Source organism: Pithys albifrons, chromosome 4 (genome assembly GCF_047495875.1).
Source record: "Pithys albifrons albifrons isolate INPA30051 chromosome 4, PitAlb_v1, whole genome shotgun sequence".
Classification (NCBI taxonomy): Eukaryota; Metazoa; Chordata; class Aves; order Passeriformes; family Thamnophilidae; genus Pithys; species Pithys albifrons.
In genome coordinates this window covers 70,576,458-70,603,381 of record NC_092461.1, presented here as the reverse complement: position 1 = coordinate 70,603,381, position 26,924 = coordinate 70,576,458, and the positions used below count along the sequence as shown (strand labels likewise).

The following is a 26,924-nucleotide window of genomic DNA, read 5'->3' as shown; positions in this document are numbered from 1 at the left end:
CCTTAGGCTGACATAACCCCTATGGGGTTGTGGAGATAATATGCCTTTTCAGTTCTTTAAATAATTGATAAATCATAGTGTTTATGCATGTTTGATATCAAAATTATTTTCTTTTGCATCAGATTAACATAAATGGATCTTTATATTCCTGTATGAACATAAACTATAAATTTTAAAATATTATAGCAAGAAAAATCCTAAGAGGCTGTTGACAAGCTGTTTTAAACAGATCATTTTTAAAGTTATTTGGTTAATGAGACAGCCAGTATACCTCTCCACACTATTTAGCAATGTGTTCCTGCGCCTTAATTAGGCTAGCTACTCTTGCTGCAGCACTATGACTATTAGCACATTCATTTATCAAACAGAAACAATAAACACCATTTTCATCTCTAAAATGTAATAAGCAGAAGTCAGGAAAATAGAGTGTGCAATTTAATTAAAAAAAGAATAGTCCCTATTGTGCAAATAGCAGCTAGAATTCTCTAGAACATCTAGACTTGCAGATGATTCTACCAGTTAATTAATTTTCCATTTACATAACTGGATAGGTTGCAGGCAAAACCTACCTTAGAATAATTATAGCTCTCTGACCCCTACTTAATCTTCTGATCCAAACCCCACTTCCCTTAACATTTTTAAGTTCATAGAAAAAAATCACAACAAATCGCATCTGATACCTTTTATGCTTATATTCTTTAAAAAACCTATAGACAGACTCACAGAAACTCCCCACTCGCTTCTGGTTCTAATACCATTCAGACTTTTCAATGGGGTGACTTAGAAGGCCGTTTGCATCTTGACTAGGTGATCAGCAAGTAATAAAAAGATCAACTAGTCGCATTGCTGGTTTCTGTAGCTCCACTGGCCATGTTGGTTTTATGTTGTCAAGCTACAACTCTGAAGCATGCATTTTTTGCTTTAGATTTGAATAGACAAAATACTCATGGTGAAAAGAGTAATTATTTAATGTAGGAATTGCTGCCTTCATTCATCTTCAGGATTTTCTTCTAGGGCTTTGAGCTTATGCTCTCACAGCAGCCTATTCACTGTTATGAATAGGCATGATATTATTCAGATATTTAGTTTCTTTGTTCAGTTCAAATTTCTTAACACACCACTTTAATATATATTGCTATTTTAAGTGTTAGTATAATGATGTCAATTTATGCTGTTAATTCCCATATTATAATAATGTAACCACATACAATTTTACTTCTTATGGACCATCTGTTTTTGTTACATTTTGACATATGCATTTCACTCATTGTAAATAATAGCTTTTCTGATCCTCTACTCATGCCACTGTATTCATCATTATACTCCTGTTGAATAAGTTGTTTCCTGAATTTTCTTTTAACTATAGGTCTGGAGTAATTTTTGGTGCATGTGTGTGCATGCCTTTTTCTTTCAGGAAAGATAATACACATGACTGATAGCTAGAACTTCACTGAAGCAATAAGAGAAGACACTGGAAAAAAATTAATATTTTTTTTGTTTATTCCAGCAATTTAAGTGTCATAATGATCCTTTTTATGTTGCTTTTATTGTTGAAACTTAAAGAAACTGACACATTGGTATTTTGAAAATATGGAATACTATTATTTACATTTATTAGCTTATGACATCATAGAACCTTGGAAAGCCTGGTTGTAAGGGCACCTTGAGGATCATCTGGTCTAGCCTTTCTTGGGCAAGGCATAGTCTGAACAAGGTGGCCCATAACCTTGTTCAGCTGAATCTTAAAACTGTCCATAGTAGCTTGGAGAGGTTATTCCAGTGAATGATTGTTCCCATTGTGTAAAATTTTTCTCTTGTGTTTAATTGGAATCTCCTCAGGGGTGTCTTGTACCCATCACCCTGTCTTTTCCCTGTGATTCCTTGGAAAAAGAGTCTCCCATCTTCTTTGTAGTCATCCTTTAAATACTTTATCTTGGTGATAAGGTCTCCCCTAAGCCTTCTTTTTTCAGGGCTGAACAATCCCAGTTCTTTTAGCCTTTCCTCATATGGTTTCCCAGTGTTTTGATCCTCTTTGTGGCCCTTCTATGGACTCTCCTGTTTGAACTATAGCAAAAATCTATACTTTTGACTAAACAATCTCATTTACTGCTGAAATTAAATTAGACAGAGAGTTGTTCTGAAATCTGCTGACACAGATGCACTTTCAATGAAAGATCTTAAGAATCTTTCTTGAACTTTATATACTATGTGACAATTATCACTCATACCAAAATATATCATTTTATATGGATTTGAAATGTCTTTTAACTTTTTGTTGTTGTTGTCTGTTAAAAATTATTTTCAAATATTACATTTAGCCTGGTGCTTATCTTAGCCATTCTCAATGCAAATAAATTGGCAATTTATGGAATGTTGGAAAAAATTCTTTTGATTCTTAACTATTATAACCTATTCTTGGTTAAGGATGACAAGGTCATATCCAAAGCAAGAAAAATATATAATCTATTAGTACTGTGTCTGTTTAACAATATTGTTAAAATTTAAATAGTCCTCAAATGTAGTTCAGTACTTAACACACTTCTTAAAGAAGAAGAGAAAAAAAAAGTCTGAGCTTGAAAATTAATTGGTTTATGCAAAAAATTGTACCCTACCCTTTTTTCTCCCTTGATCTTCCCTTTCAGCCATGGTCCCACAGATACACACCTCTTTACACCTGTATGTCAGCATATTGATCAATATTTCAGCATTCCTTTTCAGAATGTCAGAAAATGCTCGAGAAAACCCATATTTAGAGGGTCCTTTTTTTGCATACTGTTTTATAATGAATTATTAGTTATGAGGTTGAAGACAATTGAAGAACAATAGAGATAACTGTATTCTTTAGAAGGGATTGACATTCAGGACTTTTCATGCTAATGGCTCAGCAGCTTGTTAAGAGAAAGAAGGTTAAAGAGAGTCCAGTCCTTCTATTTATGGCAATGCAGAAGCTTTATTGCAAAAGTGTTTTTCATTGAAAACCAGCTCAGAGTATAACTGAATACAGTGCCAGAGTGAGTCTGTGATTAATCTGAATGCAGAGTACACTCAGGCCTGTTCTGTATAAGGAGGAGGAACTGGATATATTTTACAATATATGAGGACGTGACCTTTAAAAATGCAATCACTACAAAGTAATTTTGTAGTGTTTCAAGTGAAATTTAAAATGATGAGCTATACAAATAAAAGGGGAGCTTTCAGCAGAAACAGATACCGAAAACTCAGGGTTTTAATCCTATCTCACAGTGACATATGAAATTCCCTTTTTTTAGTATGAAATTTAGAAGTTGTGTTAATGCCTAGTTCGTTATCATGTGAACCTAATGTCTCAACAGCTATTTTGTATTATGTCAACCAAATTATTTAAGTAATGTAAAACAAGCTGATTTTTTTTTGTTAAAAGCAGTTTGTTATCTGGTGCTGTCAGCCAAATTGTCTCATAAATTTTGCAGTTCTTCCTGAGAGCTCCAAGAGAATATAAGTGTGTAATTCTTTTAGACAGAAGTGAAATGTGACACCATATAATAAAGACTAGATGTTTCTATCATTTTATTTTTAATCCACTCAGACTAAAATAAACAAGGTAAAAGATACAATACATGTGAAACCTACAGAAAGCTTCTTTAGCTTTATTGCTTCAGGTAAAGGTATTTGTCTATGCCACTGGCAACTGGCTGACTTACTGAATTTTGCCAGCAGGAATTCATTTAGACCAGCATGCTATGGTGTAAGTATTAAATGTATTTTGAAAATCATTGGCTACATTTCTACGGGACATTAGTTTCTGTCAAGAGGGTTAATTGTCTCATGTGTTGTATATAATTATGCATAATATAATTGTATGGAATTCCTCATTTCTTCTGCTGTTTAGCTACCTCTTTTTATCATACGAAATGTCAGAGTATGAACTGCAAATGTTATTATCTAGAACCAAAGTGAGGAGTCCTGAAATAATACAAACTTAGCAAACAGTGAACTCTTCATGGCAAGGCCAGAAGCCTGCTGATAGACTGAGAGCATAGGAACAAAGTTTAGCTTCACTCTTCAAAACCTGCCTCATTCTTTTTGAGGCCAGTCAGAATGAAAAGACCAGGTTGGAAAGAGGGACCTAAAAGGCACGGAGTGACCAAGTAAAGAAGCAGCTCAAAAGCCATCAATAGGATTTCTAGGAGGAAGGAATAAAAGGATAGTAATGACCTTCAACAAATAGATCATATGCAGAGCAAACCGATAATGAAAATCTAAGACTGCTATGAGGTATCTTTTTTCCAACACCTGCTAATGGTTCAAGTGGAAACTTCAGATGGGAACCAAAACTACAGGTGTCTCAAACTGAATTTGTTGGAGTTACACTTTGCAGTTCACTTCTTAAAAAAAGCTGAGGAGGGAGGAAGATGCCTCAGCTGGAGCATACCTGCTAGTTAAATCTATTAAGAAGTCAGTAGAGAAATTACATGAGAAAGCTTTCAGACACAGTGAAATCTGGCATCATGAGGTGTGGAGAAGATGACTGGCAACAAGAGGGAAAGCTCCACAACAGCACCTACTGTGAATGAGGAAAACCTAGCTAACAAGACATTTCTTGCAGGTCTTCTTCATGGGGAAATTATCCCTTCTCAGGAAATGATGCATTACAACGCTACCCGCAGGATCTGAAGTTTCAAGGCTAATGACGGAGTGGATTAAAAACAAAATGAAAGCCTGGCAGGCTGCAAAAGCTGTGAGATTACTGATGATTCTTCCCATGAGGAAGAGATGTATTGGTCATGAGTGACTCACTCCTATGTGATGAAAACTTTAGTCAAGTGTTGACCTAATATTGGGGAAATCTTCTGTCTCCCAGGAGCTTAAATCTGAGGGATATTGCCAAAGCCATCTAGTCAAATGACAATTAGCTGGGACTGCTCGTTCATGCAGGCATGACTGATTTCAGTGTCACTCTAAGCAAATAAAAAATGACTATGAAAATCTTGGAGGGAGGCTAAAGGGTCACAGCTGTTGTAATGTGCTAGTCAGCCCTCCTGGTCATTCAGGAAAAATGTGTCCTACAGTGTTCATATGCAGAAGTAGTGTCACCAAAGAGGGCTCTGGCTTCTTTGACAATAGCATAAACTTGCAAGTAAATACAGGCTGAAATGGAACTGGCTTAGGCTGAAGCAAAAAATAATGTTTCAACTTTAGAAAAGCTACACAAAGGGCAGGCAGTTTCTGTGATGGATTACATGAGAAGTAATGGGATTACACTCCAACTGGAAAGAGTCTGGTTTGATATAAGAACTTCCACTGCTAAGTAGAGCTGTATTTGCCAATGGATTGACTCATAAGGCATTAAGAGTGTCATCATGGCAGGACTGTACAAATGGATTGGGCAAACAGGTTTGATTTATTGAATTACTTTTCAGCCATATGTTTCTGGTTTTTTGTGTTATCATAAAATGAAGAAATTCTTATCAGTGCTTACAACTGCATCCAGAAATACTAGGATAAGAAAAACTATGGCTACCATTAGATTAAATGTTTCACTCTGTTTCTTGGGCATTCAGTGAAAACTTATGAAAGTAACTACTATATATATACAAGACACTATATTGTTTAAATGCTATGTTGTAATGAAATGGTAAGTGAAAAGTCAAACTGAAATTGGATTTTTATCTACATTATTTAATTTGCTTGAGAAATCAGGAAGTATGAAATCTGATGTTTTAAACCAGAAGAGACATTTAGATCAATTTTTAACAATTTAATAGTGTGATTTCTACTGGAAGAATGGCACGGGGTTTCTTACTCAGTAGTAATAACTGGAGAACAGAGGGCCTATGAGGGCTGCAAACCTGCTAATCAAATGTATAATTAATAATTTAAGAAATATTAGCTTGGGAAATCTGTAATTTTTATTTCAGGTTGAAGTTCTTGATATCTTAAAAGGAAGACTGTATAGTTAGTTGCTAGGTACATCAGGAAGGAATCTATGATGTAGTTTTTTAACAAGAAGTAAAATGGATTTGAAAACCTATGTAGTATTCAGATGGATTTCCATTGCAAACTGTTTATCTTTGATGGATAGTAAAGTTGTTTTAAATTTCAAATTAAAAATGTACTCAAGAGGAATATATTTCGCTATTTTGTGAGTAGGTGTTTTATTTATTATTACCTACCCCAGCTTTTTTTCTCCTAATGTGACTGATACTGCAGTAATCATACTCCAGTGAACAACCACTATTATGATACAAAACACAATTATCCAGTTGCATTTCATTATCCGAAGCAGTGATTCCAGTATCTGCTTCAGGGTCTTTTTTTTTTTCCCTTGTCCTTTCAATTCTTATTGTTCACAGTCCTTCTGATACGTCTTCAGTAGAGACATATGTTTCTTACTTTCAGATAGCATTTTCAGGCATTGGCTTTAATTTGTTTTTCTTGTCTCCAATACTGTGCATGTTGCTGTTGGCATTTTATTAATGGAGATTCACTGTGGTTTGTAACGTATCTTCTTTAAAGAGACACAATAGCAATATTATCATTAAGGTAAAATCCAAATTTGGGAATGGGTGTTAAATATTTCAGGATTAAACGAAGCTGTTCATCTGTTAAGTGAAAAAGACAAAACAGTTTCTGGTTGTTGGTTTTGTTTTCTTTTTTTTTTTTTAATTTGAGTGAAATTAATTGTAGTCATATTATGGGAACATCACAGTTGGGCAAAGACTAGGTTTGGTGCCTTTGTCCTTAGGGGTCTCACTATGCTTTCACGTAATAGGCACAAATTTGCTATTTCTTTTTGATATCCATCCATTACTGCTGTGCTTATAAGGTTCAGTGCATCACTGGATCCTTTTCAGTGAGAAAGGAAATGGAAGTTTTGATAGTCTGCATGTTTGTGATCACAATTCAGATTTGTGCTTTGATAGTGTTTTTCCATGCCATAAATTGACAATAACTCTCAATATACAAATATTTTCTTTCCGTACATCAGTTCAAGGCCTTTGTTAGGAATGATTTATATTCATCTGCTTCCCTTTTGGGGGGAGAATTCCTGAGTTTTGCTCACTATGTTTTGTTGTCTCCAAATATCTGTGTGTATTGGAACTCACCAAAACATGGAAACTCTCTGTATACTTTGTACAACTGGCTAACACAAAGGCTGTGAGTAACATTTAAAAGGAAGCTTGTAGAATTAGAGGACTGCTTTCCAGATGAGACCTCTACAGAATCTTCAGCCTCTTTTCCTCTATGTATATGTAAGATTCAAAGGAAACAGTTCCCATATGGATTAAGATGATCCATGAGAATATTAAGTGCTAAAACTCAACCACAATAAAGGTCCATCTAGTCCTCTATTTGGTGATAGCAAAAGAATAGTTTTATTTCTGTCTTTCCAGCAAAAGAATAGTTTTATTTCTGTCTTTCCAGCTGTCTGCTTCTTTGGGACTTCTTCATTTGATCAGGGACTTCCTGAATTATATCTACTGTGTCTTAATTGTCTATAACCTTTGAAAGTATTTGTTCTTTTTCTGTAATTTTTGACTCCTAAGAGAGCTTTTATAATGTTGATTATATAAGCTGAAACATACCATCTTGGTTCTCACTTTTATTCTCATCTAGATACCATAGTGAGAATGATTCAGCCTGCAGGTATCTATAGGAACAGACTCTAAAGCAGAGGTCATGCTTATGGTTATGCATTATTCAGTGTTGAATCAAGCCTCTCCTCTACATTAATGTTCTTATATTCTTGTTTTTCCCCTTTCTTCCTTCAAGTAACTTGATGCTGAGTTACTTTGGGCTGAGTTTATTTGCAATCCAGTGTGTCTCGTCATGAGAAAAATCAAACTTAGACATGAAAATACTAGAAATTATGCAAGTATTCTGAATCTTTCTATCCTTTGAGCCATTTAACTGGTAAAATGTGGTTAACACACAACAGACAGGTTGATCAGAAGGTCAGAAGAATGTTGTATTGAATACTTACTATGCTTCCATATTTTCCAGAACACATTGACTGATCACTTTGCATATCATACCTTGTAAAACCACCATCAGGAATTCTCATATTGAGTCTATAGGCAGTTTTACATATATTTGAATGCATTTTCTGATATGTGATGTATTTTGTGGGAACTGTTGCATACTTCTCTGACTCCCTGATTCTTTCAATGCACATATACTCTTGGATAACAAAATTTCAAAACTTTACCTCAGCTTACCTATTGCATCGAGCAAACAAAAACCTAGCAAGGACAGAAAAGAAGACTAGCAAACTAGTAATTTCAACTGTTCATTTTGTACTCTTTCTTACTCATTCATTAGCATAAGATTATCACAGCATGGATTCATATTTCCTTCCAAATTGCTCCAAATTGTAATGATCCTGCTTCCCGTTTGCGATCACTTAACATTCCAATGGCACAAACTGTATTGTTGCTTTAATGCAGGGGATGAAGAACTAGCTAATGAATTTACATTCTTGCCAGACTATTATATTTTAATTAGCTGTTAATGAATGTAAATCAGCAATTGTGTAATGGAAACAATGGATGTAGAAGGCTGCAGAGTCTAAATTGTTTGGAGAAATCCATATACATTTGGCTGGCATAAATTAAAACAATAAATTGTTCTTTTTTAATTGGAAAATTTCTGAGACCTGCAAAGTTACAGGGCATCTACAGACTACAAGAGAATTATAGATCAAATCACATGTGAAAAGGTGGGAGAATCTTGATTACTGCCTAAGTCAGCAAAAGACTGAGCAGGAGCTGGTGCCCACTCATTCCATATGTGGCCCTTCAGTCTTGGCTGTTTCTTTAGGTACTCCAAGAGAATGGTCTCTGTCAGGAGCTCTGTCCTAACAACTAACAATTACTATATTATTGTTTCTTGCAGGGGACCAGATATGGTACCTGAGACTCACACCATCATTCTTTCTCATTCATTATCTCATTAGAACTGTGAGTCTTATTTACAATATAGGTTATCAAGAGATAAGATTGAAGCAAGTGTGGTATAAAAAGAATTTTCAAACATCTAATTGCTTCTATTTAAGTTCTTAGGATTGCCATTATCCCTTGATCTTACTACTCTTAGATGTCCTTAGTGCTCATTGAAAGGCACATTTCGTCATCATCTCATGAGAATCCTGTGATTACATTGGAATAGCAAATTTCATTAATATAAAGAGGTAAAAAAGGTCAAACAAACCCTTAATAAATAGACTTTTTCAAATTACACTTTGAAATCCTCCTATGGAAACTGGAAATAGTTATTGCACTGCGATTTGCTCAAAGGAGGTCTGAAACAGTCTCTCTCAGAGGTCAGTTTTAACTGAATGTGGAAGTTTAAACCACAGCTTTTATGAACCTAATCAGCTGCATTCCAGCAAAGGGCAACAATAATAGGCTACTACAATTCATGCAAAAAGATAATAGTGTGGAACAGTATTCTTCTGCATTACTGCTTCTCTGTCATCAAGGCTTTTAAATAATAATTAAAAATCCTAAACATTTGCAATTGCTGTGCACAGCTGAAACCAAAGCCAGCTCATTTGAGTACCTGATGAGAAAGGATGTGTTCCATGGTCTTGTTTGTTTCTTCTGCAGAGGAGGCACAGCCATCACGGTGAAAACTGTCCATCTGTGGTTGCAACATCTAGTGTACAAAAATTACTGAATTTGGCCATGATGCATTCCTCTGTATGGTCCACTTCATATCCTCTCCTTGACCTGTATTCTTTATGTCTATGATGTCCAAACATACTGGCCAGCTGAGTTTTTGGAACATATCTAGTCACATGTATTTACGCTGTTAACAATCAGTTATACTTCAAACAAATCTTCTGTGACAGCTTTCATCAAAATATATGCTTCCCATGGAAGTGTTCAAGGCCAGGCTGGATGGAGCTCTGAACAACCTGATCTAGTGAAAGGTGTCCCTGCCCGTGGTAGGGGCAGGGTTGGAACTAGGTGGTCTTTAATTTCTTTTTAAACCCAAACAATTCTATGATTGCATTATTAGTGTTACATCAACATTACTTGCCTATTTACTAGTCAGATTCAAGATACTGCAGAGACCCTATTTTTGATACGTTCTTCCTCCTTCCATGTTGAGATGATCCCCAGATCCTGAATTACTTTCTCTATGGTATTCTTAGATTTTTTTTTCCCTAATTTGTGTTCATAGAAAGTGAACCAGAATAGAACATCACGCCTAAGAACCTGTATTTTGAGCATGAAGTAGAAGCAAGTAGTTCTCGCTAGATTCAGTTCAACTTACATAATGCTTCCTCTATCTTTTGTGCCATTCCTGATTTTCAATTGCTCTGGATAAACACGTCTAAACACATCTTGCTAAACAATATTCTCAGAATGGGTTTGGTTTTTGGTTTTTTTTAAATCATGTCCACCGGTGTGTTTTATTTAAAAATATTAAAAATATTACATGCACATATGTTTGCAGTGTATTGTCCTCGTGTCATCTGATTATAACATACTATTCATGTGCATGGGTTAACTGAAAAAGCATTTCTCTTTTAGATAATCTGTCAAGTAAGAATAGGGGTTTTTTTCTCTTTTCATTTAAGAAAAATATTTACATTTCAGTTTTAATTCTTAAGGATTTTAGCTCTGTATCATCTGTAGATTAAATTTTACTCAATGTTGGGAAAAACCATGTTGGTTAATATTTTTCTTTCCGTGTGCTGCCTAACTGTAGAACTTTTTTTTTCTTTCTTTTCTGTAATGTCCAGTATTTATGCATATGAGTGATAAACATTTAGGTGTTCTAAGATAGAATTGACCAATACTGTAGTGTGCAAACTATAACAGAATTAACAATAATGAGTTTCAGGAAGTCATCACCATATTACCTGAAAGATAAACATGGTTGTTTTAATTGATAAAAGTAACAACAGTTAAAACAACTATGTAATATAGGTCCCTTGATCATACTTTAGAAAATGAGCTGGAAATTTTTGAATGAGAAAATGATGTTCCCATTATGCATTTTCATTTCACAGGAACATTCAAAGTACACAAGGCTCCTAATGTACTTTATATCTAAAAAAAGAAAAAAAAAGAATATGTGTGAAGTAAACAAAAATACACCTGAATTATTTAATATGTAACTGTAACTTGCCACTAAATGGATATTTTCGGTATTTTATTTAGAATAATGAAATCTCTTTTTCTTGACATAACTTAAAATTTTCAGGGTGTTGCTTAATCTGGATGAAAATAAACAGTTTTGACAGTTTTCAATAGCTTCTACTAACACAAACAGGAGTTTATCACACTAGAGTATTTAATAGTTGATTTAGTAATAAATTCCAAAAACCTTTCAGATAATTTTTTTCCGTAAAAAAAAAAAAGGGATTTGTCTGCCTTTTCTTTTAAAAACCTGTGTCAGATAGTTGGTATGTCATAAAGTATGGATTAATTTATACTATTTCTTTGCCCACTGAATGTCCTAGCTTCTTTAATGCTTCTTCTTAGCTAACATTGAGGAAAGGAGGAAGCTGAAGCTGATGTATGTGCAGGAAAGAAGGGTGGAAATGTACTTCTCACACTGTTTCAGGATACATTTGAAAACCAACTGAAATTGCTTGCCAGAGTGTTCTTCACATTGAGAATTATCCTTTGATAGCAAAACTGTGGTATGTCAGTGACAGACTTGCTCAGTGTTTGCATGAGGAATGTGAAGAGCTTACCACTGCAGCAAACAGTCTGGTTTTGAAGTCTGCAAAACAGTGTGCCACTCACATCTCTGCATATACTTGTTTAGGGATGATATTGTAAACATTGGAGGAAATTTAGTGGTGATTCTTCCTTTCTTCTAAATAGATGTTGCACCATGGTTGAAGCAGTGCTTTCAGGGCTTTTCAGATTATTCAGGTACATTCTATATAGATTCCTAGTTGGCAATGTCCTTAATTTAAATATGTGGTTTAGTCATTTACCCATAGCTATGAAAACAAAAAGTGAAATATTAACATAAGAGAGCAAAAAATGCATTCTAGGTGTTAAGGATCTGTCATGAATGCACATTGTAAATTTACTAGTCTTAGTCAAAATCTTTCAGAGTTTATGCTTAAATTAAAAAAGACCATTTTTGTTTTAGTAATGGTAGAAATGGGCATATTCTACACATAGTTCTCTCTGTACTGGACACTTTTGCATCAGAAAGCTGGCAGTGTTTATTTAGATGGAGTCCATGAACTGCAGAGCTAACTACAATTTCCTCATGAGTTGGGTTTCTCAGACTCATTTTCTCTTTACTTTTTAACCAAGGCTATTGTTGAGTGTTTTAAGGAAAAAATATTTGAACAATTATCTCAACTGATTTTGCATACTTGATTTTGCACATAGGATAAAAGGGTAGAGTAAGGGATGTTTCCAAAGCTGTTCCAGCTCAAATTTTCATCATTCTTTAAGGAAAAGAATTTGCTTAAAGCTTGATGACTTCAGTGGTTGGCAGTAAGTTGCTCTGAATTACTTAAATACTCCAGTTTATAGCTTCTAATAAGGAAAAAAAAAAGACATAGTGTAGTAAACTTCAGAAATAGCTTTGCATGTATTTGTGTCTCCTGTAGAATTCAGTAATATTTTTGCATGTGTTTGCTTCTCCTGTATTTTGAACAGCAGACTGAACCACAAAATGACCACAGAAATGTCCCAGTATTCACATGAGCTTGTCAAAGATTTCAGTCCTTTTACTTCAGGAGATTTTAATTTCCTTTTTTACATACATAATTTGGAAGGGCGTATGTGATCTATGTCTCAAAAATCCAGAGTTTTTGTTTTGGTTTTTCTTCTAGTGACTGAGTATTAATCTATTTCTTTATTCATTTTTATAGATTAAAAAAATCAACAGGAATTTTCCTGTCAACCAGCAGGTAAGAAAAAGAAAAATTGTGGTTGTTTGGTTTCTAATTCTCATTTGAACTATATTTAATTGTGTGATAACTGTGCGTTATTCTAAGAGAAGAATTCTCAGTATGTTTTCTTTAGAGAGTACCTTATTGGGTTTATATTCTAAAGTTAAAGGGAACTGGAGTGTTTCATCAACATAAGAACACAATCTTTTCAAAACCTATTTTGATATATGATTTCCTTCAGATTGCATCTTACCAATTTTACTACAAAAGGAGGAATGGGATTGTTATGATTGATAGAATTAGACAGAATCCATCAATGTTCCAGAATTCTAAAAATGTATGTTTTGGGGTGGGTTTTTTAGGGTGTTTTTTTTTTCCCATTGACAAATGAATGCATAAAAAACATTAATATATGCATGGGGTTATGGAGCATGCCAGTAGCAGAATTTGGAACAAACAGAATCTGATTGTGTCCAAGTTCATCCATTAGCAGTCTCACATTACTGAAGGGAACTGGAATGTTGTTATGGGTTTAACCAAGTAGGCCAAGAAGTTAGGCTTTAAAGTTCAGATTAGGCCTGAAATTGTCAGCTGACTTGAGCTGGGCTGAGCTAGCTAACAGCTGACTTCTTCTGGCCAATAATATTGTATTCCATACCATATTGCATCATCTCAAAAGGGATAAGAGCTGATGTGTGGGTGTGGCTTGGTCAGTTGCTTCACAGCTGTGGTGCCAGCAAGACATTCTGCCGTCCCAGGAGGGATGGGGAGGCCCAAGCCCGGAGCATCGGCTTAACATCATGTTATCTTAGGGAAGTAAAATGTTTGTTTCTAGCTTTTCTCTCTGCTTAAGTCTGTCTCTGAAGAATTGACTTCTCTAGAATGATTTGTAGTTAAAATGGTAGAATTTGTGTTTACTGGGAAGTGGGAAGTTATTTCTTGTTATACATAACTTGTGTAAGTGTGTGTTATATTGTAGTTTTCTCTTAATTTTCTCTTTTCGGTATAAATACATGTAGTTAGTTTCAGCATAAACCTGGTTTGAAGTGGTTTTCTCCCTCTCTCCCTCTTCTTTTTCCCTTGGCTGGTTGGGGAGAGGAGGAACTCTTTCACTCTGTCCGGGACAGTTGGCATTTTGCCAGCTCAACCCAAGACAAATGTCTTTAAAAAAGAGTAAGATTCCTTGAACAGGGATGGTTTCTCATAAAATGCATCATGAACACAATTGCTGCTATTCTCTACAGCTGTGTGTCCAGTGGTTGGATCCATGCGATGAAGGGGTAGATCTTTGTGTTTTTAGAAATCTGTTCTTCCCACAATTTTTTTTTAAGGAATCAAATCTACAGGCATCCTGAAGTTCAAGGCTGGAATTGTGAGGCTCCAGTTGCTAGAGATCATCGTAAGAAAGGACAACAGCCACACCTCCTCCAAAGGATAAACATATCTTTTAGAAAACTATGTAAACAAAGTATGAATAGAAATATTCAGGGTAAAGCTCAGTACACTGTAGTTAATTAATTATGCATGTGTTGTGTATCCCAATATTGCATAGTGGTGATTTCATTTTAGGGTGATAAGGGGAAACAGGGAAATTTGATTCATAAGAAGAAAAAAATTATTTCCTTGTAGAAGGAGAGAAATATGCATAGAACTGAACTCAGTAAACCTAAGGAAGACAAGTGATTTCACCTCCCTTACACCAGATCTACAGTTCGTCGTCTTTCTCAGTGCCCTGTCTCTGGTCCAATTTATTAATATGGAATTGTGCTGAGTGTAACTCACAAAGAAGGTAGATACTACTATTTCATTTTCTTAATGAGAAGGTCCACAAATCATAGCAAATTAATGACAATTACAATAATACAAATAGTACTAATAACAATAATAACAACTATATGGGCAAGTATAAATGAAGCTACAATAGTTGAAGATAACACTTGTATTTGGGCATTTTTGGGATAGTTTCTATAACATCAGTTGCTGACAGTGGCAAAGAAATACTCGTATCTCAAAAAAAACCAAAAACCAATGTCTAGTTAACAAAAAGGAGTTAACCAATTCCATTTTCACTCTTATCCTGACCTTACCTCCTTGCTTTTGTTAGCAGGGGAAAATATATAAACAACAGTTATAATGTCCCACCAGTCACATGATTCAGGGATTTCTGCTGTTTTGGAACCCTTGGCATATAGGGTCAGTAAGGCATTTTCCTCTTCATTAGAATTCCGGTGGAAAGCATAAATAACTTCCATGGCTTGAATATCGTCGGTCATGTTATCTATTAGGGCCACCAACAACATAATACATTTTTCTCTCATCAGCACCAATCATTGTATTCCAAAGGAAATACCATGGAACGTTTCAAGAAACTCAGCCAAAAGATCAAAATGAAAAGAGAGAGGCTAATTTGATGGACAGTAAGACTGGTTAAGGTCGTCTTAATGCCCATCAAATACTGGAGAAGAAAAAGGTTTATTGATCTGTTTATGTCTTGAAATTTTAGGGAACATTAAATTCAAAGCCAAGGTCCCTTTTGGACATACCTTATGTAAAGAGGGTTGTGTTTTTTATTGTAGAAGGAGCTAGGAAATATCACCTAATTTAAGTATTACTTCTGAGTAGAGTAAAAAAAGGCTACACAGGTGTAAGGTTAATTTCTGTCTTCTGATGTTCAGAAACATTAACATAGTGTGAAGGGAAGGAAGAGGGTTTTTTACTTAAACATTATTATTTATCTAAAAATTAAATTATCATTTTGAATATTTTTATGATCTTGACTTTTTTTAGTAAAATACATTTTTGTCTAAGAGGTTGAACAGCTAGTTTTAACTTCTTTTTGCAATCATACCATGAACTTGAAAGCTGTCTTCATCGTATTGTGCTTTTTAAAAAAAAAAGTATGCATATTTAATTTCACTTAAAAAATAACCGTGAGTTTTTTAATGAGCACTAGTAGAGTAATTGAAGCTTACCTGCACCTATAGTTTTTGTATATATATGTAAGGATAGGTAGGCACCAAGGTAACCCCAGGCACCAGTCTGTGGCTAAAGTTTTAAAGAAAATTTATTTTAACAGTCGAGAGCACTACAGTGTAGATGGCTGAGAAGGCAAAGGCAGAAACCTGTTTTGGTACTTTTATAACACCACCTTTCACACGCAAAATGAGACCCCAGGCTGAGTTCTCCCTCTGTGCTTTATGGCTTCCTGGCCCCTCTGTGGGCCCCACCAGATATGTCTGTGACAAATTTATCACTTGTAGCAAGTGAGTTACTTCTACAGACAAAGAGAATATGCACAGCATCCTGCATGAGAGCGAATTCCCACATAAAAGCTTTGCCCTAGGAGCAAAAGTTTCCTTTAATGGGTGCTCAGCTCCACCTCCTCACTATTTCTTCCAAAGGTCTCCTGTTCTTAGTTAGGCAGAGAGGAAGGCAGTTGTCAAACTGGAGTCAAGGAACCAACCCAGCTGAAGCTCCATCATGAAAATAGATGAGCCATTAGAATTGCAATGAGGAAAAAAATGTGCCTGTGTAGGTGTGGAAGATACTGCAACTCTAATAATGTTACCCAAATGTCTCAATGTTGCAATAAGTTAAAAGATAAAAGTAAATAGAAAGAACTTGTTGACTTCACATAATGTGGTAGCTCTACTTTAAGGCAGTAATGTTGAAAGTAGGTTTGTCTGGAACTTATCAAAAAGATGAGATACATTCATTGAAATTTAAAGGTTAGAGATGGTGGATATTGATAAGAAAGTGGCAATTATTTGGACAGCATGAAGCAGTGAGAAGTTCTGAGAACAGTGTTAATAAATTTATTAGTAGTAGAAAGATGATGCAAAGATGCTGGTAAAAATCAGAATATTGATTGTGTTTTCTGCATTGGTACTATACACATGGGCTAGCTATAATAACATCTAAAAGTACACCAGTAAGTAATTGAGAAAAAAAAGATTAAATAATTTGATACTCAAAATATAATACATATTTTAAATATGCACTAAAAAATATGATGTCCTAGACAAAATTTAAATAACTTCAGAGTAAAAATGATACAAACCTCACAGCAGAGAGGCATAAAGAATGGAATATTTAAAGGCTTCAGCCAGAGGCTTCTTTATTTGATCAGCCAAGAAAGGAGTGGAAACACAGGCATGTCTCCTTTTCTTGGAATTCATCACCTCTGTTCAGCTATTACACTGATTACAGCTCCCTTGAGAGCCATCGTTAGGCAAGCGAGTTCAGAAAGGTGGCATCAGTTCCCTGTTAACATTTTCCAAATGACAGGAAGATGCACCCCACCTCAGTAAACACTGGTGGTGTTAACGAGGACAAGCACTACCCATTCCTTTTCCATTCCTGGTCTTTACATTGGCCACCATGAGTTTATAAATGTGCTGGTCTTGGCTGGTTGCAGTGCCAGGAGGATGAATTGGTTATCCATTGGCTTAGGTACACAGTGGAATTCAAGGTTTAGATCTAAATCTTAGTCTGGCCTTCAGTTCACCTCCTACTGTCCCTACATGTACAAGTAATTACAACATTCCTAAGCTGCCATCAGGAAAGTCCTAACTTTCTGATTCCAATTTTAACTTATTTCACTCAACAAGCCAGCAATACAAAGCAGATTCAGTACCTGGAAAACAATGTAACAAATAGGCTCTTGCTTTTCTACTACATGGACAAAAGTAAAATCTCAAGGTTTTGCATGAAACAGAGATTGGAATATCATGGCAGAGTAGTGTATCTAAAGCTTTTTTTCCCCCCATGCTATATGTCTCGTCTTTAGTAAGATGAATTCAAAGGCTATAACCCTCCACCTTTCATCAGTGTTGAATTCACAATAAAACTGTAATAGGGAAGAATACTATGGAGTACTGTTTCTCTTCTGTCCACAGGCAGCACAAGCATTTTTGAAAGATTTGTCTCTACAGAAAAGACATTTTCATTAAATAATTTTAATTTTTAAGCATAATCTTGCCCTCTATAATTTTCCTGCTTTTATGCAAAGAGAATTCATAGATGTCCTATTCAAAGTTAACGGTTCATAACTAGAATTATGTGAGAGTGTTTTCCACCTCCACAACTGTGTTTAACTCAGTTTTAAAACATCATGGCATAATGAACTGACGCCACACTAAGGCCAGAAACTGGGGTATAATTGTGCATGACATAGTCCACAGCATTCAGTAGTCATGAATCCCACTGTTTTGCAGACATTTTACATTCTTGATGGTGTTCATAAATAAACATAATTACACTCATGTACTCTTCCTTTTTATATAATTTAATAAAAACAACTACATGCAACTGTACCGGACCAGCTATGTAATATCACCTCATATTCTGGTTTAATAGGCTGTTGTTCAGCTTAACTAAAGTTCTGCAGTTAGAACAATCTCATTTAAAATCAATTCTAAAAATTTGGCTCAGGGAGTTATTTAATAAAATCTAACTTATATGTGCTGTATAAAGGTGAGCACACACAAATGTCATGGTGATTGGCTGGCCTGTCAATGAAGCCAGTGTCCTTGGCTGCAAATGTGTTGCATTTCTATTGCATTTAAAAAGATGAATTCCATTGCTCAGGTGGACTGATAGGATAACATCCATTCTAGTGTTAAACATCTTATGAAATACAACACATAACTTTTTTTATTCATTGCTGAGTCATAGCCTCCATTGCTATTGTCCCCGTGTTTTTAAAGTGCAATGATTAAATAGAGTGTTCTACTGAAAGATGACATGTCCTCAAATCAAGTCTATTCTAGAAGTACATTAAGAACAGTGTTTTTGTTCCCTCTCAAGAGTATTTTGGTTTCTTTTATTTTTTTTCTTCCTGATTTAGCATGACTGTTGAATTGACTACTTCTCAGTATGCTGTTACTTTGGTTCCTCAAAGTAGGCATTCAGCTGCTCTTGACTGACAGCTACTGAATTTTCAGATCCAATGATAAATCTGCTCTATCACCATCTGCTGTCATACTAAGGATTTGATCAGGTTTATTTTGAAGGAAAATCTCTAGAATTAAGGTTCTACTGTTGAATGCTTAAAGAAGTACACAGAGGAAACTGAGTTCTTGCTGTTAAATTAAGCACAAATCCACAACAGGGTGTAAATTGTGTTGGGCTAATACCCTGTGTTGTATTGTCAGCCATCTATGCCACTTGGCATAGATTATTACTGCATAAAATATACCCTTGAAAGGCTTATTTTGCTTATTGATACTTTATTGAACTTTCTGTAAAATGAACTGAATATGTATATAATATAAATAAGTTTGTGAGATTGACATGAAATGCTTTTCCCTGAGCAGTTTCTTTAATTGTTTTAGATGCTTCCTGTGGCCAATAAAAGATTTTTCTTCCCTTTACATTGTAGTCCAGAGTAGCTTTTGAACTTCAAGACATAAAAAATTTTAGAAGGGCAATACACACCATAGGTTGTTAAAGATTTTAGACAGAGGAAACCTTATTGACTTTTGAGAGGAAGGTCAGACAGCTTCCTGAAGATAGCTGATTACCTGATGAGCTACATAGCATTCATGTTGTGAGTCACTTGATGCAGTTATTGGACAGCAATGCTTATGTCCTAGGGCTGCATACCCTATAGCTCATGAGAGGATGAAAGTAATTTGGATACCTGCTGGAAATTTAGATGATACGAAAGAGTGAGTAGATCAAGTTCTTACTTAAATCTCTAGCTATAAGTCTCAAGCTGTGTATAAAATAATTTCTGCATGTCCAGCAAATTCAATTTTGCCTCAAGTGTAGATTTCATCCTCTTTTACATATTTTTCTCATTTATGTTCTGGGTTTTTTCCTATTACTAATTTGCTAGTATAAGAAGTATTAGCTTTCAGTAAGGGTAGGTTTGCCTGACCAAATTTAGTGACCATGTCAGGCTTAGCTCTGTGTTCAGATTTTGGTCAATACAGAGGTGAATGTACTACATTCTCCACTACAGGCTTAAATGGGGTAGAGGAATGAGGGGTTTCTAAATGCCTTGTTCTATTGTAGACAATTCAAAATGAGTGAAATAAACATGTATGTCCCATAGGTAGATGCTATGATACTAAACTGATAAACAGATGAACAAATATTACTTATTTTTGGGTTCTGAAAGAAATATGTATTTATGCTTCTTTTTAGTTGACAGTCATGGTTTAAATGTATTCAACTGGTAAATGGACAGATTGATCTACTGCTTTTTAGATTAAGATGCTCTTACCAGATCCTTCAACTTGTCTGTACACATCTCTTGGACATGAAATCAGGCTCTTTCTGATTCTACAGATCTTGTGTGTCTTTCTGTTCAGTATCACAGCTTCAACAGGAGTCATATGCCTCAGATTTTGGCTTGGTGGTTATGTTAGATTGACACATTGACTTTGTGAGTGCTGTAATTGCTAGATTGCCATAGTAAGGGCTTTCCCCTCAGCTGCTACTTTTTGCAAAAGTATGAGTTTAAGCTCTAATAAGCCTGATCCTTCTTGTGTACATCCAGAGTTGTTCCAAATCAGAACGCCCCAGCAGATTTAATCAGAGGAATAATTGCTTCTTGATTTGTCATAACAGTATGACATGGAGAAATACTTGCAGTTCTTCCCAGAAGCATAATTCTGTATCTATGATGAGGTCAGAGACTGAGAAACCACTGAATTTAAATGACGATCAAAGACATTGCTTTTATTATGTCATTTTATCTCTGTGTTTTATTTATATGCATGACATGATTAAATCCCAGTTTAAGCCTCTAAACATATTTGGATCTGATATTTTACCATTTACCCAAGAAATGGGATCTGTAACATAAATAGGACAGTGAAAGGGATGCCAGCAATTTAAAAGACAGATTTTCTTCAGGAGTTGGTTATTTATGATGACTGACACTGGAAACATAAGTAGCAAACATTAAACCGAGAAAAGGCCTTTTTTTTATTATTCTAATAGAATAAATGCTTTCTTTTTTTTTCTTTTTTTTTTGTATTTTATTGTTGGACAGAATTTTTAGCTGCTATCCAAACAAGCCAACAAAGCAGGAGGACAGGAAGGAAATTTCAGCATTCTTGTTTAGAGATAGATGCCTTGAATGATACATATGTCTTGTACTTCTTTGCTCTCTAACAAGTTCCTGAAGAACAGTAACAAAGAGAGGAACTAAGAAAAGGAGAGAAACAATCACCATATCCACAAAATATATAGGTCATCTTTTTTTAAAAAGTTGTAATTAGAAGGTTTTTTTATGGGGGAAATTTATTTTTTTCTCTAACCTCATCTTAAATAAGGAATTGTTAATATCTGTAGCTTACCAGATATGATTTTGTTCTGTCAGACAATTTTATTTTCTTTGGAGGCTGAGGCTAGAAATAAAAATCCTGCAATGCTTTATTGTAATGCCTTTTCAATTGTATCAAGTAGGTGTAAAAGTTTCTAAGAATAACATTAATTTTAGTATATTATAATCAAAGTATTCTCCAAGCCTATACACACATTGTTCTTTGGGGAATTGTGTCATCCAAATAACTTCATTGGAACCACTGTAGCATATACTTTAACTATAGATTTTCCATTGAAAGAACGCATGGGACTCAAAAGGCCTAAATAAAGTATTTTTAATTACAGTTTACTTGAAGAGGAGAGGTCAATAAGCATTTCATTTTTCTCATTCACTTATTTTTTTTCATCTGTGCAGATTATTGGTGCTTCTTATCACACTCCGTAAAAAGGGAAAATATTTAGTCTCTTAAATTTCTAAGAAAAGTGATTAAAAAGAGTTATATGGAACAGAGGCAATCATTGATCTTTTTTATCACAGTAGTAGTCTATGGTACTGGTGATACAGTTCCTACCTGAATTTCAGAAAATAGTTGATGTGTAAAATAGTAAAAAGCAATTGACAATTTCTGGGTTGCCTACAAATGAGGAAGGAAAAAAACACTAAGTAATTATCACTGAAAATGTTGTGAAGAAAAACTGATACTAAAATTGGTGAGAGACATTAAAAAATGTAGTTAATGGCAAATGCAGAAACATCCCCTAGAAATACATATTATGACTTTTTTTGTCTTTTCAAAAAGTTGTATTTTCTGGTAAGGAGACACTGATTAGTGAGCAATGTCTGTTATATGTTTAGCATACTTGCTTTCAATTTTGCTATTTTAGAAAGCAAAACTTATTAAGTCCATCATTTGACACAGCAGATGGAGATTTAGCAGTGCTAAGTTGAAAAACTATTCTTAGGAGCTGACAACTGAAAATATATATTTATTTATTAATAAGAACGATTTTCCATGTTGGAATATCTCTCAGCCATACTGTACTGGGTTTAAAGCAAAAAAAAAAAAAAAAAAAAAAAAGGGTTACCTTTACTTATACAGAATGATTCTGGAAAATGGTGCAGGTCTGAAGATTCAAAATGGTCTGAAGCAACAGATAGGCAATGCTGTCTGGGAAGAGGGTCCAGGCAGACGTCTGGCTTTTTTTCTCTATCTGTTGTCTCTGGTAATGTGTGAGTGCTGAGTGACCAGAGTCACTGGAACCACCTGGTGTACTCAAAATACCCCCAAAGACCTGCAGGATCAAGACACAATAGAAATAGCAGTTTCTAGCTGCTTTCTTCAAATATACATCCAGGAGTCCTGCTGCTTCCCATTATTTGTTTAACAGCCTGCTGTTTATGGTACTTGCCTGAGTAGAAGCAATAGTCACTCATCACTCCAACCTATTGCTCCCATGCGTCTGCCCTGATGGCAGTAGGAAGGATACTGCAGCAGCCTTTCCTTCCCCTCCTGCTGAAGTAGTCTGCTGCTCAAAACCAGACCCAGACAGTAGGAGAGGATCTGATCCTACTATGCAAATAGCACGCAGACCTCTGAGACTGTGCAAAAAAACCTTAAAGAAAAAATTCTCTCTGGGAGAGGATTGCCTTCTGGCTAAGAATTAATTATGAGTTTATATCCATCAATTGTTTAATAACATTCCTATAGGTCACTGTCTGCTTTTCACAGGCCCTTGAAATATTGCATCAGGATCTCTTCTTCAGTTAGATAGATGGCGCACACAGAGGATTTTTTATGTTATCCATTCTGTGGGTGAGGGAGCCTACCTCTGCCCCTATAGAACTCTGTGGATACAGAGACTCAGCATCTTACTTTGAAATTTGAGCTTCATTCAGGACCTAATATTAATTTTATGGGTTGCATCCCACCATTGTCCATAATGGTGGGACACTTTGCATTAAAAAAAAAATTCCCTGAGTGGAAGAAAGCTCTGATATTGCAAAATAAGTGTTACTTGCTACTTTTTAATGACTGAGCTTTTCCGGTGAAACTGCAAAATCCATGGAAATACTGAGATGCTAGAGACAAGTCAACTACTGTCTGGCATCACCCCATTGTCCAAAAATAATTAAATGAAACATGAGTTCAATAAATGTTATGAACTCTACTACTAACTCCCTGCCACAGGCTATTGGCATATGACTACCAGTGGAGCCTTCAGAATAGCCTAGATTAAATCTAAACACATGGAAAATAAAATAGGCTTTATTCTAGCAAGCAAGGAAAATCATCTTGTTAAATAGTAGGTTGTGAAGAGAAGCATGAAAATAATTTTATGTAGAACATACTGAATATTCTGTTCTTCATCTAATCATCCCTTAAGGATTTTCTTAGCTCCTGAAGGAAGTATTTTAGCAATAGTTTTCCTCTACCTTGTTGTCTTTTGGAATGGGGCTACATTTTGGTTCTCTTTCTCAACACAGCTGTATTTGGTTTCCACTGTTTGAAAACTGATATGTAAAGTGGTTCCAGAGTAGTACCATTTCTCCTTCTTTCCTAGTAATTTAAGAAATTTTTATTTACTTATTAATGTGTAAGAATGCAAGTTAAATATCATTGCTTTAGTCCTTTGCTAGAAACTTTATTCTTGTCTTATCTAAATTCTCACCTCCTCTTTCCCTTCCTTTTCAATCTCTGTAGGATATCAGGGTCCTTCAGAATTCATAAACTTTTCTCCCTCTGTTAACAACTGAGAAGGGGTGAGAGGATACATCTTTCACTTCTCAATAGTTGCTTATGAGCAATATCTTCAGTCTCAAGGGTACCTTACCTGCAAGCACTCTGTACTAAAAATTCCTTTCCAGAGTATATTTTAAGGATGAATCTGCAGAAAGAAACTTGATACACTGCTCTTCTGAAAATTAGAGTAGGTAAAAAATGGGTGCATTTAGGAAATGCTGGACAACTACAAATGGATTATGCTATGTGAACTACTACATTTGGTATGTAATACTGTGTGTGCCACCAAAAGATAATGTGGAAGTGTAATAAAACCAGTGCTGAAGCTGTTTTGCTAAGAGCAATAGGTCAGGACTACTTTAAAACAGATTCCAAGACAGATATGACTGCTTTGAGATCAAAGACACACAGAATAATTTTCACTGGATGAGTTTTTGTAGGTCATCTGGTCAAAATCCTTCTCAGAGAATGGTCTACATAATTCAGGTTACTCAGGACTTTCCACAGTCAACTTCTGACTATCGTTAAGAATGGATATTTCATAATACCTCTCACTAAGAGAAATAATTATTTTAAAGATACTAAAAGACATCGGTGGTTCTTTACTACATCATTTCTTTATCATAATGCCACCAGACAGACATAGTGAATTTTTCTCTAGATCTAGTAGAATACCTACTCTGAATTTTAAATGCAGAATATTTGTTTTTATTAAAATGGTTAGCTAAATTTTCAGATTGTTGTGATTGAAAATTCAAATGAGGAAGGCAGGTGAGAAAAGCAGTGACCCTTAATGCTTTCTCTATTCAGCTGTAGTAGAAGATCTTTGGGACCGGTTTTTTTTCAATACTGCAGGTTTTAGTCATTCAACTTTTTCAAATGTAATCTTCATTTATTTATATATATTTAAAATACGTTTTAGCTTACAGGAAGGTTCATGGATAAGTGTCTGATATTTCTGATAAGAAAAGGAATTCTAATGTTATCTCTATATATTAAATTGATGGATTAATTTACAATTTCTTATTACATTATATGATTTCAATTGAAATGAAATCTGAAATTTTAATGCATTGTTCATTTTTTATAAATCAAGAAGAATATTATTTGTTTTCTGTTTAGAAGTTAAACTCAATTACACCTATTGCTTAATGATGTTGAAAACTGTGAAATAATTAGCCAAAAGATTATTAGCTATATCTAATTAATTGCAAAATTAACCTAGGGAATGTTCTTTATTGATTTGATTAAAATTTTATACCACCCTTTTTTTTTCCTCTGTTAGTAACTGGCAATGATTCATTGATTCTCCAAAGACATTATGCAGAAGCATCGAAATTTCTCAAGATTTTCATGTTCTGTTGGAGACCTGTGTGGCCTTCAGTTATTTCTAACTAATCTACCAGTTATTTCATTTCTCTTATTAAACTTTGCTTTATACACTGATTGGCACTTGCTGGAGATACTGATGACCAGGGAGTTAAAAAAGAAAATTCAATAACTAACTTTGCTTGTAAGAGATATCTGTCCCCATTAACAATTATAGATGCTGAATACACCATACCCAATGATGTCGTGTATCACTTGCCATCATGTTTCTGATTGCAGCAGTCCTTAATCAATGGAGCATTCTATGATATTAGTTTTGAATTGACTGTAATTACTATGCATTTCTGTTAATGTGAACGTTAGGTTCAAATGGTGGTTTATCTTGTTGTAATAGTGCAGTCCTTCCCTTGGTGCTATGAGTTCTTAGAAATTAACAACTTTCCTTGTACCTTTATCAATGTTTTTTTCATTACAAAAAAAGGTTGCCTAACAACCAGTTGACCTTTCCTAGACCTTCTTGCTCACAGCAAAATCATGTATTGGTAAGGAAGAAAACAAAACCCAACTCATTACTCCTACTTCTTCAGTCCCACTCCCTTCATTCAAAATAATTAATTAACTGAACATTATGAAGCTGGAAAACCAGTGGATTTATGGAGAAAATGTGCTTTTGAAAATAAAATTTCACCTCTTGATGACTTCTTCTTTCAACTCCATGCATTGACTGCTTAAAAAAAATATGGAATTCATCAAAGGCAATGTCATGCTAGTCTAAATTTATTCAAATATTTTTTAAGATTTTATTTCTGTTTATTATTCTGTGAGCATATAAGTAGTAATTGTGTTCTCTCAGAGCCCTGAAAAAGTCTTAAGAAGACTTTGCACTTGCAAGTCTTTTTCTTTTGATAATCAGATAGGACTGAAAATATTTGTTCCTCAATAGAAATAGTAAAAGAGATTTTGCAAACATTAATAGATATTTTCATCAGTTTGTATGTAGTACCATTTAAATGAATGAGAATGTAAAGTAAAATAATTAGCCATGAATAGTATTATTCCATTGAATTTTGATATTAGTTTAATAAATTATGTAAATATAATATTTTATGTCTAAACAGGCTTTTGTATACTTTCATATACATGTGTATATATATATGTATATATATCTATATATGTATCTATTTTCAGAACTACTAATTTTGTGAAAATTTCAAGCTTCAATCTCACACAGGGATAAAAAATATTTCTAATTCATATCTTGTGAAGTCATTGATACTAAAAAAAGGGATTTCTCTCAGATATGTTTATTTTGCTGTGCAAGAAGCAACGCCAGAGACTTTTAAGACAACTTTAAGTATATACTGACTATTTGCAGTTTTATTCTGGCCTTGTGAGCACTTTGAATTGTAAAGATCTAATTCTATAGAAATGTAATTCTAATATTTTGCAAACTCAAAATACTGATTACTGAAATTAATTTCAAACTAGTCTAACCTACTACCCATCATCTGTATTTTCTGTATACTCAGTCATTTGGAGTTCTTTTGTGCTTATTGTTACCATCTCCTTTGGACCGAGTTTAGTAAACTCAGGATGTGAGCAAAGGGGCTACATGAACAGTATAATCTCAGAGTCAGCCAGATAACCGTAGTTGCACTAGTTTTGTCCAAGTTCTGCTTGCCAGCCCTTTGTAGAGAACTAAAATATGAAAATAA

The 26,924-nt window shown here is 34.7% G+C and overlaps 1 protein-coding gene across 2 annotated transcripts in view; it reads left to right on the top strand.

Moving 5' to 3' along the window:
- Positions 1-26,924, top strand: part of SNTG1 (syntrophin gamma 1) — a 339,484-nt gene that overhangs the window by 253,254 nt on the left and 59,306 nt on the right. For both annotated transcript variants that reach the window (XM_071553118.1, XM_071553119.1), the window contains exon 12: positions 12,839-12,877. In XM_071553118.1, the coding sequence (XP_071409219.1) occupies positions 12,839-12,877 (39 nt within the window). The remainder of the gene's footprint in view (positions 1-12,838; positions 12,878-26,924) is intronic.